The sequence below is a fragment of the Tamandua tetradactyla genome, chromosome 1, assembly GCF_023851605.1.
Source record: "Tamandua tetradactyla isolate mTamTet1 chromosome 1, mTamTet1.pri, whole genome shotgun sequence".
Lineage (NCBI taxonomy): Eukaryota > Metazoa > Chordata > Mammalia > Pilosa > Myrmecophagidae > Tamandua > Tamandua tetradactyla.
Genome location: NC_135327.1, coordinates 147,001,559 through 147,015,787, shown reverse-complemented (window position 1 = coordinate 147,015,787; position 14,229 = coordinate 147,001,559). Strand labels below are relative to the sequence as shown.

General features: G+C 38.4%; 1 protein-coding gene across 3 annotated transcripts in view; it reads left to right on the top strand.

The window, feature by feature from the left end:
- Positions 1–14,229, top strand: part of LAMB4 (laminin subunit beta 4) — a 151,018-nt gene that overhangs the window by 111,605 nt on the left and 25,184 nt on the right. For all 3 annotated transcript variants that reach the window (XM_077166424.1, XM_077166516.1, XM_077166603.1), the window contains 4 exons: positions 885–1,116; positions 3,226–3,383; positions 4,819–5,043; positions 12,495–12,870. In XM_077166424.1, the coding sequence (XP_077022539.1) occupies positions 885–1,116; positions 3,226–3,383; positions 4,819–5,043; positions 12,495–12,870 (991 nt within the window). The remainder of the gene's footprint in view (positions 1–884; positions 1,117–3,225; positions 3,384–4,818; positions 5,044–12,494; positions 12,871–14,229) is intronic.

Genomic DNA, 14,229 nt, shown 5'->3' with positions numbered 1-14,229 from the left:
AGTCATGATTCAGAGATAGCTCAACCTCCTGGTCAATGAAATTCCTGGATGTGATTACCCACCCAGCAAACTTAAATTCAGCATCATTTTTCCTTTCTCTTTCTTTTAAAAAAACAAGTATGAAGTGATCAAGATACACAGAGTATCAAACATTTCTTCTGTGTGCCACACTTTCAAACCAACAGGCATTTAATATTTGTATATGGTAGGAGGCTCAAGACATTCAATAATTTATCAGAAAAGGCCTGGACTACTATTATTTTGTCTAGGAAAAAGACAAATCTGACCTAATTTATATATTTTAAGAATCTGACCTTTTATTTTTTGTCATTTTTTTGTTAGAGAAGTTGCATGTTTACGGAATAATCATGCATAAGATACAGAGTTTTCATATAGCACCCTATTATTAGCACCATACATTAGTGTAGTATATTTATTACAATGCATGAAAGAACATTTTTGTAATTGTACTATTAACTATAGTGCATCATTTATAATAGGGTTCACTGTTGTACAGTCCTATGTTCCTTCTATTTTTTAAATCTCAAATTTTGAATCCTAAGATAAATGGAATTTAAGTCATTAAATGCCTGTTTTTTGTTCAGTTTGTCTGTAAAACAACAAACGTTTATAAGGCCCAGTTGTTCATTGTGTGCTGTTCTACTGCAGTTTATTGAATCAATCAATGAATTGTCATTTAACAAACACTTATATGGTACTTATTATATTTCAGTTTCAATTCTAAGCACCATACAGACTGGGCTTCCTTTATTCACTTTGAGAAGATATAGTAAGTTAGGGGAATGCAAAATCAGAACTGTAACTTTTTCACAACCAACGACATGCACCTCACCACCAACATACCTTCTTTTTACTTTCTCCAGCATGTCACTGCAATCCTCAAGGCTCACAGAACACTTTATGTGACCAAATAACCGGACAGTGCTCCTGCCACGGAGAGGTGGCCGGCCGCCGTTGTGATCGGTGCCTGGCAGGCTATTTTGGATTTCCCAACTGCCGCCCTTGCCCTTGTAATGGGTTTGCTGAACTGTGTGACCCAGAGACAGGGTCCTGCTTCAATTGTGGAGGTTTTACAGCTGGGGAAAACTGTGAAAGGTACAGAATTGACGTGCAATTCTAGTTTCAAGTTTTTATCTTTCATTTTGACCACACTACCCTCTCTGGAGGGCTGCTCAGTAGAGCCTCAACAATAATTTAGTGTGAAATGACTGCTACTGGGTAGGGAAAAATAGAGATCATCTCATCATCCTTCAAAATTTAATGGGCCAGTGGAATATATAGTGAGGTAGAATAAGCCAAAAATAACAATGGTATGGTCACCTTTAGAAAATACTTATAAGAAAACAGCAGCCTAGATTGTAAGTTTTTAGAGCAGAAGTCTGGAGTGGTGATTATTATTTCTGGATTTTGAGAGCCTATTTTATATATATAACCTGATATTTAGAGATAAGAACCAAGCCGAACAGGTTGGGGTTAAAGTAATTCAGAACATAGGGGTAAGGAAGACAGTGTCTATATTTTAGAACCACACATACTCTTTGAGATCAATGGAAGAAAGGTTTATTTGATCTGGAACTGAAATTTTCTATAGTGTATATTCTAATTCAACCTATCTGTATGGCTCATTTGAATACCTGAAACGTAGAGAGCACAGAATGAAAAAGAGGTCCTTTAATCCTGTATAGATTATTGTAATGCCTGGAAACATCCTAGAGTATATTAACCAGATAATCAAAAATATTGGCAGAGTCCCCTGAGGGAGCGAAGAAAGACTATGGAACTATTAAACCTTACCATCAGGGAATCCCCTGACACTGTGTCAAACTTTAGGGATACCCAAATCAATAAGCCATGCCCTTGATCATGAGTCTTACTCTTGTGAAGCTTCTGTAGGTAGCATAGAAGCTTAGACTACCTATAGGCATGCCTATAGGTATAGGCCCAACTCTGCAAGTGAAATCACTGCCCACCCCCCTAGGTGGGACATGACATCCAGGGGTGAAAGTTTCCCTAGCAACGTAGGAGAAGACTCCCAGGGATGAATCCAGACTGGCACCAAGGGATCAACGATTCCAACCTGACCAAAAAGGGGAAAAGAAGTGTAATTAATAAAGTATCAGTGGCAGAGAGTTCAAATAGAGTCGAGAGGCTACTCTGGAGGTTGCTTTTACACAAGCTTCAGTTAGACCTTGCTACCTATCATAACCTGCCAACCCCCAACCAGGACCATTCCAGCCTATCCTAAAGAACACCAAGGGCAATATATAAGATTTCACAAGGGTTCCAGGCACTAGAGTAACTTTCCAGAAACCTACAACCTCCAGATGTGTCCCTGTTCCAGATGAGTCCTGAAACCTCTCTAGAACATCAGATAGTTCCATCTTCCTACCTCATATTAGTGACAGACCCTTCAAATATGACAAATTTAGAATTGCCATAGCCCAAACAACCCCAAAGAGAGGTATGGAAAGATCAAAGGTGATGGTGGAATTATACATAGAAGATAGGACTTAACAAATGAATATGAATGCCGAATCATTAAATCGGTATCTCTTTTAGTCTCCAGTATTTTAGAGCAGCTAGAAGTAAAAACCTAAAATTGTGAAATTATAACCCATGTCAAAGTCTGAAATATGTTCTATGACTAATTGTGGTGCTCTGCTTGGAAATTTATAGCTTTTTTGTATATATGTTATTGTTCACAAAAAAAGAAGGAAAAAAAGTCGATTGTGATGATAAAAAAGTATTTAAGCCCTCTAGCCTTCTATATTCTGGAGTAGCTAGAAGGAAAAATATGAGAGGATTGTATAGTAGCCCATGACAAACTCTGGAGTCTGTCCTGTAACCACTTTTTGGAGATTGCTTTGAAAAGTATTGCTTTTTTTTATTTCTTTGCTTGTATATAGGTTATACTATACAATAAAAAAGTTTTAAAAAAATCTAATGGGCTAGAAAAATGTCTGATGAAATCAGACAGTTACTTAGCACCTTGCTTTTTGTGTTCCTAAAATGAGATATATAAATCAAGAGCTATTATATTAAGTGTAGTGACTATATTTTAGAACCCTCAATATAAAACAAAACAATAAAAGAGTCCTCTTACAGAGCAAATAAATGATCATCTTAAGGCATAATAAATCCATATTAGCTAGTGTGAGCTTTTCCTGGAATATTCTGGTAAAAGGAAATTAATTGCCTTGATAGGTGCATCAATGGTTACTATGGAAATCCTTCTTTGGGACAGTCCTGTCATCCTTGCCCATGTCCAGATGTTCCCTCAAGCAATCAATATTTTGCCCATTCCTGTTATCAAAATCCTTGGAGCTCAGATGTAATCTGCAGTTGTCTTCACGGTTATGCAGGTATGCAGTATGGTTCATCGGGGGTTTTTTCCTCTACTGCACATTGCTATCTGAAAATGATCACTTTTCGTAAGTTACCTGCCTTGGGCAAACGAGTGGTGCAGAATGTGAGATCACTAACGGTAGCAAGCACCATTTGCTGAATTGCTACTTTACTGAACAAAGTATTTGAATAATTCAAAATGCAATGACTGAATTAAAAACTCATTTTACTGTAATTGTTTTATAATAATGTTCTGGGAAAGCAAATGACCAAATGAGATTAACTTAATTTATTTAAAATTAAACATTCACATCTTAAATAAGGCTATATGACATAAGCAATTAAAAAGTAAAAATTTACGTCAGTCAACCAAATGCCTTCATTGTGTAATGCCAAACAATCAATTTGATGTTTCACAGATTTAACATTTTTTCTGATGTCTTGAAGCAGTGATTTGAGCATTGTATAGAACTGAATAAATCTTAATTCAAACTTTGTATCAAAATTTTATTTTGAAGGATTTAAAAGCACAAGTATAAATGTGTAATGCAAATGAGAAAACATAGTCTTCTTGATTTAATCACATTTAGAAAATATGGCAATATTCTTTTCTTCCATGATAATTACCATCATGATAATCAATTACATGGCTAATTTTATCTTATTTGTTAAGTCTAAGGTTACACGTCTCTAGATAATTCTTACCTCTCCCCTGTAGTCTCTTCTCCATGCACAGCTTGGTTTGATTGGTCAGATTCTAAGAACTGAGACCATATTTGGGCCTATAAAAGCATTTCTTCTGGGATGAACCAGATTGTGGAGAGCGGCCTGTAGTTTGGACTTAAACAGTTGTGGTTACCTAGTAACTGGAAGGACAGAGAGAGTTGGGGAGAAGGGATGGATGCTCCATCTGCTGCTTAATAATTATCCCCTCAAGAGCTCTTACATCAGGAGAGCAACATGCCCCCATCTTCATTTCAAGACACATACCTACCCCAGCATGTTGCTGTTTGAAGCTGTCCCTTCTAGGCTCTCCAGGGGGTTCACTTGAACCATGTTTCACCTCTAGGAATGGGAGAGGGTTGGGAAGCAGAATGGGAGAACAGGGTCTGAGATCAGTTTTGGGTCCTGGGGCACAGGGTCGTCCTGGTTATACAAAGATTTAGGAATGCTGGGAAGGCAACTCCACAATTTTTGGAGAAAGTCTAGGATCCATTCTTCATCAAGGTCTTTTTAGTTCAGAATAATCTTTTTATTTTTGAATGATAATAAATACATATACTTTGTTTTAATTTAGTGTACTTTTCCTCTTTCAGCGCAAATGTACAGCATCTCATCATGCCTAGAGGAGCCCAATTATTCTCTGTTTACAACATCAAACCATCCCCACCCCCCACCAAAACACACGCATACTCCTCTCACCCCATTTCCTTTCTGCTGCTCCTCTTTCAGGTATTCACTGTGGTGAATGCTCTTCTGGCTTCTATGGAAATCCAAGAATTTCAGGAGCACCTTGCCGTCCATGTGCCTGCAATAACAACATAGATGTAACTGATCCAGAATCCTGTAGCCAGGTAACAGGCGAGTGCCTGAGATGTCTGCATAACACCGAGGGGCCGAACTGTCAACTCTGCAAACCAGGTCATTTTGGATCAGCCTTCAATCAGACCTGCAGAAGTAAGTCTGCAGAGCTCCCCGCGGGAAGTATGGCAGCTGAGTGCAGCTCGGAAATCTGGTGTCAGCTCCCCAGTGCTCATTTAGGTTAAACTATAAGCTGAAGCAGGGTCCAGTGGGTGATAGGGCTGTTGCACTGAACTCATTAGTAGAAACGCTGGGTGCAGTTCCACCCTAGGTATTTCTGGCTGCAGCCACACTGTGCTCACTGGTGTTATTAATTTGCCTTTTATGGCCATTGCCTTCACCATCCTGGTGAATTCAGTGCATTGTTTCTCAGAGTGTGGCCCACGTTGCTTCTGTGCCAGAGTCACCAGGGTCAGGGAGGGGGTAACAACATGCAGCTTCCTGGACTGTACCTCACTCAGACCCACTGAATCTGAATTGCCAGGAGGGAGGCCCGGGAATCTGCATTGTAAGATACTCACCAAGTGAATTTAATGTATGAATCACTGTTTTAAAAGAAGACAAGGATTTGATTCTATGATGAAGAAAGAGGGAGAATAAATTGCTTGCTTTTAGGAGATATTTTACCAATTTCAGTTCACCTATGTCAATGTAGTACACTATTCTTTTTTTCAGCTCATTTAAATAAATGGAGCTTTGGTGAGTGCCCTGAGGAAAAAGTAAGCAATGAGGTGATCTTTACTGTGAGCGCTTGAAGCATAGGAAGTTGAACCATGTCAAATTGCTCTTTGGGGAGGTCAAAAACAGTTGGATGGATTCATCTGTCTTACATTCCTTATATAAGATGTTCCTTCCTTGAGCCCTTTGGAGAAATGATATATCCTGGTCTAAAATGCTGACTGCATGGTTTGTTAAATGTCAGATCATCATTGACTTTTCTCTAAGCATAGCACTGTTGTCCCTGGATGCTCTGGCCATCCTTCAGGCATGATTCTCACTGCGTGTCACCCTTTGGAAGGGGAGCTTGCCTCTGTGACCCTGCCACTGGACACATGTCTGTTGAGTGTCCCAGCCTGGCCTGTGACCACTGTGCTTGTGGACCCTGGAATCTGGTCCCTGGTAGAGGGTGTCAGTTATGTCACTATGACTTCCAAACCTCTCAAGTAGCCACTCTGACCAGGCTCTTGGTCTGACAGGTCAGACCAAGTGTTCTGACCAAGCACACTAATAAGTGTGCTCAGAATATGAATTAATGGTGAGAAATATTTTCCAAATATGTAAAGAACGCTTTACATTTTAGTCAGGATCAGCCTTATACAGAGAGTCAGCATTTGTCAAAGAATGAAAAACACCTAAAAAAGAGACTGAGAATCTCAAAGTTAAGCTTTGTCTACTTCGGTTTTCTCTAGGCCTCCCTGTTGACTGGGAAAGTAAAAAGTCATGCACCGCAAAACACAGACAACCTTAACTTTCACTATTTCATACTCATAATCATAGGGAAGACCCATGAAATAGATCACTAACACAATTGATTATTAATCTGAATGAAAATAAACAGGGGTCTTCAGAATCCACAATTCTGATTGTAAAAGTCGGATATCATTCCCCTGTGATTCACCAATTGCCTTACATATGGGGAAAATAGGATGTCTTATTTACTACCAGACCTACATCAATTGTTTCTGAAGACTGCAGGATAGTGTACTGTCAACCAAACTAAACTGTTTAATTACAGCTAACACTACTCAACCTTGCATGTGATTTTTAGTCAATAAATCCATGAAACCTGCCCTTGCCAAAAAAAAAAAAAAAAAAGAAAAAACCAAACATGAACATGGAATTTTTAAAGAGAATATAACACTATGGAAACAACTATTTGTTAGTGTCATGATTAGTTTTTTGGCTTAATGGATATGTTCTTTGAAATATTTTCATATTACAAAAATTGGGGGGGATGGGTAGGGTTGAAAAAACATGACAAGACTTTTTAGAAAGAATCAAATCCACAATATAAATATCAGGATTTAATTGCAATTAAAAGGCTAACTTAAGAAGCTGGAGTTTTTTCACGAAACACGTGTGGCTCACCTCTTATTTCTACTCCACTTTCAACTGATTATTCAAAGAGCAGATCTTACACAGGTAAACTTTCGAAGATAGTTCTTAAATCTGGTATATGTTTTCCCAAATCTTCTTCTCCTTTCTTTCCAACCCTCCTTCCTAACCCAAACCACACAGAGAAACACCATGCACTCCCCCCTTTTTGTTTTCAATAAACCTTGTCTTTTAGAATAGATTTAGTTTTACAGGAAAGTTGTAAAAGATAGAGTTCCAATGTACTCCACACCCAGTTTCCCCTAATTAAGATCTTACATTCATATGATATACTTGTCACAATTAATGAACCGATATTGATATGTCACTATTAACTAAACTCCACACTTCATTTAGATTTCCTTAGTTTTCCTTCATTTAGATTTCCTTAGTTTTTACCTAATTTCCTCTTTGTGTTCCAAGACCCCATATAGCATACACATTTAACTATCATGAATCCTTAGGGTCCTCTTAGCTATGCCAGTTTTTCTGACTCTCCTTGTTTTTGATAACTTGACCATTTCAGGTGTACTGAGCAGATATTTTGTAGAATATCCTCAATTGATATTTGTCTGTTGTTTTCCCATGATTAGACTGGGATATGGTTTTTTGGGAGGAAGACCACAGAGATAAAGTTTCATTTTCATAATGTCATATCTCTTGAAGAAGGTTCCTCTCTGTGATCAGAAAACACTTTTGTTAGAGTGCAAAGGAAACCTGTGGACATTTAGATTTCCAGCTGTGGACATTTAGATTTCCAGCACATATCTCGTTACCTAGACCACCTGGCTACAGTAGTGTTTGTCAGGTTTCTCTACTTTAATGTCACACTTTTCCCCCTCTTTTCATACAGTATTCTTTGGAAGGAAGTCACTCTGTGCAGCCTACACTTAAGGAGTGGGAAGTTCTGCAACACTTATTTGAGAATGGAGTGTCTACATAAGTTATTTGGAATTCTTCTGCACAGATTTGTTTATTGTCCCTCTTTTATTAATTTATTCAATCATATATTTATGTCAGTATGGACTCTTGGATATTTAGAGTTTGGATTGTAAAGTAATACTACTTGATTCTTTTGTTCAAAGTGTTCAATTTGGGCCATTAGGAGCTCCTTTAGTTGGCTCCTGTGTCCCTTTGATAGTATCCTAACATTGTGAGATTTCTTTGTTTTTGTTATTTGAGCACTTCCTCATTTTCTGGCACTATATGATGCTTCTGGTTCATTCCTGCCCAAGTTCTAGAAACAGCCATTTCTCCATGGAGTCCTGGATCCTTTTATTGGAGGATATTATTGGAAAACAAAATCTGGGTACTAGGTGGATATGCCCTTTTTATACGCTCCCTTCTTCTTCTCACACCTGTAGCTACAAATCATGGAAGAAATTCATAGATCTCCACAATTTCTTGGCTTCCTAATTCATTCAAGAGGGACCCTTAGTGTTCATGACTTCACTACCTGGCATGCTTCTTAGACCTTTTAGGAATCATATTTGCAGCAATAATCAACAAAGAACACTGTACAGTCATGGAGGCTAGGGGCAGCCCATGAAGCTGAAAATCAGATGGCACTTTGAATAGTCTAGTCCTTAAGCAACCTCTTGAAGAAGTTTCCTCTCTGTGATCAGGAAACACTTTCGTTAGAGTGCAAAGGAAACCTGTGGACATTCAGATTTCCAGCTGTTTAAACAACTCCTGATAGATGTCTCTGTGTAAGCCAGAAAGTGCTCCCAAGTGCATTCCCACAGAGAGATCAAAGTGTGCTGGCCAATATTTTCACCGACACTTTGGATGGAGTTGGAGAAATATGCTTATTTACAGAAACTGCAAAGTTGTAAGCTCATACGATAAAGACAGAACACAATTCAAGATATCCTAAGAGGTTGTCATTAGGCTGGAAACGAGATAATGAAAAATTAACAGGGTAAAAGTAAAGTTTTGCAATTGAGTTTTAAAAGTTCATAGCATAAATATAGGGTGGGAGTAATAACTTGACACCATCTCTGTGAAAAACATCTGAGGATTTTTGTTGTACACAAGCTTTAAGTGATCCAGCAGTATGTCAGCGCTGCCAAGGGGATGATGCCAGTTCAGCTTGGTGCAGGTGAAGTGACAGATCCATAGTCAGGGGGCATTATTGTCCCACTGACCAGATAGCTCTAGGAGTATCACTGTCGTTTTTGAGCACCATGGTTTAAACATTATATTGACAAACTAGTGTGTCCAAAAGAAGACAACCAGGATTAGTAGATAAAAACTATACTATTCTAGGATGAAAGCTTGAAGGAATTAGGCATTGTTGTCCTGACAAAGACAAATTAAAATGTCATCTCCAATAGGGAGGACTAACAGGGGAAAGAGGGAGGCCACCTGTTTTGTGCAACTTGCTAAGACAAGGTTCAGACAATGGAACAAGTTGCAAGGTGGCAGATTCAGCATCACTATAAGAAAACACTGCCCAGCAATCAAAGACCACAAGCGATGTGACGGACTCAGGGGCAACATGCTCCTTATAACTCCCTGTGTTGAGCAGAAGCTGTTCTAGAGGGGCTCTGTTGATGGGTGGAAATGATTCTGTTACTTTATGAATCCAATTACTCAATCACTGAAAACTTAATTATGCAGTTGTTATCTAAGAAGATTTGGTTATCTGTAATTTAAGACTACAGCAGTAGTGATTTGCTTTTAATCTGGTTTTCAGAAAAGCTAGTTAAGAATCCCAGTTGGAAGGATGCCAAAAGTTTAGTTCTCTCCTAAAAATACAGTTAATTGACTGTCATGAAATGATTACTCCTTGAGTTTAAAAAAAAAAATGCTGTTTTGTTTAATAAAACACTAGCCCAATTGGTAGAAACTGTATCCTACATTCCATAATTGCAAAAATTATTTCCCAGATTAATTGATGAGTATTAGACTAGGTCTTTGGCCTCTCTTTCTTATGAGAATTCTCATAATGGTAGAGGAAAAGAATGTGGCTCATTTCCCATAGTGTTTTGTTTTCATTTACATCTGTGTATGTTTCCCGTTTGGAGCCACTTGTCCCTGAACAGCTGGAAGCAGGTGGTATATCGTAGAGCCTTAAGCCAAAAAAACATTAACTGCTGATCCTGGGTATTGTTGGGGGTGTTTACTGGCCATGGGAATCATCCTTCCTCTGCCTTTGCACAGCTGTATGGTCTAAATCACTGGAGGGAAAAATGTTGCCGATTAAAATGCATTTTTTAAGACCATAAAGCTTGTTAGTTTCTCAACCATGACTGTTCTCACAGCTTACAGGCCAATGTCCATGTAACTTAGGCTATGGTGGGAAATTCTGCAAAGAATAAAAGGAAAACTATTATGGTGATTCACTAGGGCAATGCATTTTTAGGTATCGATAATTTTAAAAACACGTGAGTACAACCAATGGGTCTACCAAAGGCTATGAACCAACTGAATTAAATTCTTCAGTTGTTGCTTCTAACAATGTGGACTCAAGTTGAAAATTCACAAAAATTAATCCTACTTTTGAAGATAATCTTTTCTGTAGCCCAATAAAAAAAGATTTTTATGTCTATATTAGCACTTTAAGCCAATATTTAAATTTAACCTCTATTAAATGTTTTAAAGTCATTACAATTAAACTGACCTCTGAGGTCATGCCTGGTAGCCAATTTACTGGTATTTGGAAGCCTGTTGAGAAAAACAACTACTCTTGATTGAGATATAGACTGGGAAATGGTTCATAGGAAGTCAGCACAGAGGACATTTCCTCAAAGGGTCTCTCATGACTCCAGGTCTATCATGTATTCCCTTATCTATTTATTTAATAAATGTCCTTAGGCTTAATATACTTAACCTAGGTAGTGAATGAGTAAGGCAAGAACCCTGTCCTTGTGGAATTTTTGTTCCAGTATCTTCCATTCCACATTTTTAATTCTAGTTATGGGATTTAGAAAATGCTATACAATAGAACTTTCTGCAAGGATGCAAGAAATGTTGTGTATCTGTGCTATCCACAGCAGTAGCCACAAGCCACATGCAGTTATTGACTACTTGAAATGTGGCTAGAGAAAGCGAGGAACTGAATGTTTTATGTATTTAATTTTAATTAATTTTAATTTAAATAGCACACATGTGGTTAGTGGTTACCATATTGAACAGTGCAGATTTAAGATCTGGGTTGGTTCTCGGAGATAGGAGTTTTGAATTTCCATTTGAAGTCAGATGCCAAAAGAAGTGAATCCAAAGAAATATCAGATATGATGAGCTTATCATCATGGTCACCCCTACATAGCCCTCATGGAAACTCTCTCCTCCTCTCCATTCCCATTATAAATGTGCCTTTATGGCACAACACATTGCTGCCATTTCCTTGTCTCATTCGGATGCATATTCTCAATGAATTTTCCCAAGTCCTACCTATTCAGTTTGCTAAGTGGAATTGCCACTTTAAAAACCATGAAGAAATGTTGGCTTTTGGAAAATCTGTCTTTGAGAGCTGCTTCCGCTCTGTCTTTCTAATATTACAACAGTCTTATGTCATAAAATGCCTCATTTTTTGTATTCATGCAGCTGAGAAAACTTTGTAAATGGTCAGCTCAGGCCACAGCTGTACTAAAGCACCTGGGGAAGAGCTACTAATGAGGGGCAAACTTGGCCTCCAGCTGGTGAAGTGAAATAATGCCACCCTGTAGGCCCCCTGCTGAAATTTCTGGATCAAAGCCAAAAGTGCTGGATAGATGGTACCTGGTTGAGGAGCTTAGGTTGCTAATAGGTTTTTACTTGTAATTGGCATTATTTTTAGATAAGCTGTCAAATGCACTTTTCAATCACTAATTCTTCATAATTAATATTAAGACCTACACAGGTGATGACCTATCCTTTTTGGAAATTGCAATAACTCACTTGCTCTCCCCATCCTCCATCTCAGGCTTAATTAGAAAACTACTCAAAGTGCTGTGTAGTATCAGTTACTTTATCTTAATACAGACAAAATGAATTCACTTATGCCCCCTTTTTTGAGAATAGAATATTGCTCCTTAAAATAATGAAAGACATTATAAGTCAGCACATGCCTTCTGGGTTTGACTAAGAAAGAATGTGATCATGGGAAGTCTTGGAAAGTCTGTGACACCTGATTCATCCTGGGAAGCAGTTGCAGCAAGTCTCTGGAGCGTGGTCCTCACCCCTCACTAGAATAGCTGAAGAACCCACATGCATAGGCACACATCCACATGATAAAAATGGCACATCATTTTCCAAATATAAACCATGAACTGATTTGTTAGTAGAATGAAAACAGGAATGCTACACTTAAATGGCCATTGCATAGAGCTCTGAAATCATACAGGTTTAAAATGTTTACCTTAGAAATGTGAGTTGGGGAGATTCTCAGAAGAGAGGGCATTATTTCTAAGCTAGTCATAAACAAAAGACCAGGTGACCTTGTCACCTCCTCCTTTCTTCTTTTTTAGCATGTGACTGCAACAGAGAAGGTACCCAGGAGCCCATCTGTGACCAGGACACAGGCGTGTGCCACTGCCGGACAGGTGTCAGTGGCCAACGATGTGACCGCTGCGCCCAGGGGCACAGCCGGGAATTCCCTTCTTGTCTTCGGTGTCACTTGTGCTTTGATCAATGGGACCACACGAGTTCTTCCCTCTCTGAAGCAGTGCAAGGGTTAATGAAGCTTGCTGCTAACATGGAAGATAAAAGAGAAATTCTACCTGTCTGTGAGGCAGACTTCAAAGGCCTCCAAGAGAACATTTCTGAAATAGAAAGGATTTTGAGACATTCTGTTTTCTCATCTGAAGAGTTCTTAAAAGTCAAGGATTATCAGGACTCTGTCCGGTAAGATTTGTGCTCAAGTAATAGACAGCCAAGCTCCTGATTTACCTTAACTACTGCTGAGCTTTTACAACCTCTGTCTTCAACTTAGAATTGTATCTACATTGACTTTAGGGCAAAGATTCAGTTAATAACCAGATGGAATTGTGTTAGTCTGTCTCTTTCTTACCTGGTAGTATAGTATGTGATTTTTCCAGATGTCACTGATTCTAACAAAAAGACAATCAATAAAAGGTCATTAGAAAGCCCAAATGCAGCACAGCTAAAGGACATGAAGTTGGACATAAAGAATAGTAGTTTTTAATACAAACTTTTTTTTCCAACTGTGCACTCAGGAAAAATTTTCTAAATCTTCCCCAATTCCTCAACTGTTTAGAAACCTATTCATTAACAAGTATGATAAATCCTTTAAAGGGCAAGGTCATTTTTATCATATTTTATTGAATCCTTTTTGCACTCATCAAACATTTCTTGAGATTATGTTCATTACTCTGGGCCAAGGGTCAAGAAACCACAACCCACAGGGCAAATCCAAACCAGCAACTGTTTTGTAAATAAACTTTCATTGGAACACAACCATGCCCATTTATTTATGTGAATCATCTATGGCTGCTTTCCCTCTGTAATGACGGAGTTGAGTAGTTGCAAGAGAGATGCTATGGCCCTAAGCATAAAACATTCACCATTTGGTCCTTTACAGAAAAAGTTTGCCAACCTACTCTGGGCAACACCAGAATAAATTGGGTGCAGTTTTCTGGGATATATTGATGAACTCTACCCAATAAACTTACCATTGTAAGAGCACACAGTTTAGTAAGAGACCAAAATCTGTAGTTATATAAAAAAATACTCCTTATACCCCCAGAAAATAGCTTCAATTGAGGAACAGTTGAAGCACCAGAGTTTTATGATGTATGTAACACATTTGTAAATATAAGGCCAATTTATTTAACTTTTCCAAGCTTTGGTTTCTTCATTCAAAAAAGGGGACAATACTGTCTACTCATGAGATTCTTTCTTGTAAGAATTACTCAAGATACTCCACTTAGCAATGATGTCTGGCCCATAATAAATGCTAAAGGAATACCAGTTATAATAACAGTTATTGTTGTTGTTGTGATTAGGTTGAAGAATCATGGCCCTAACAGTTGGAGCCTGAAGGAAAAATCTCTCAATAAGAAGGAAGAGTTAGAGGAGAAAATGCAAGAAGCAAAAGTCAATGCTTTGCACCTCTGCCAGGATAAATTAGCTCTGTAAACTCACATTACAGTTTCCCCCAACTATACCTTGCAGGATTTGTACCCAATTTCCCTATCAGGAAGGATACCTTAATTGTTCACTTCCATCCATGGTGTGTGCTGC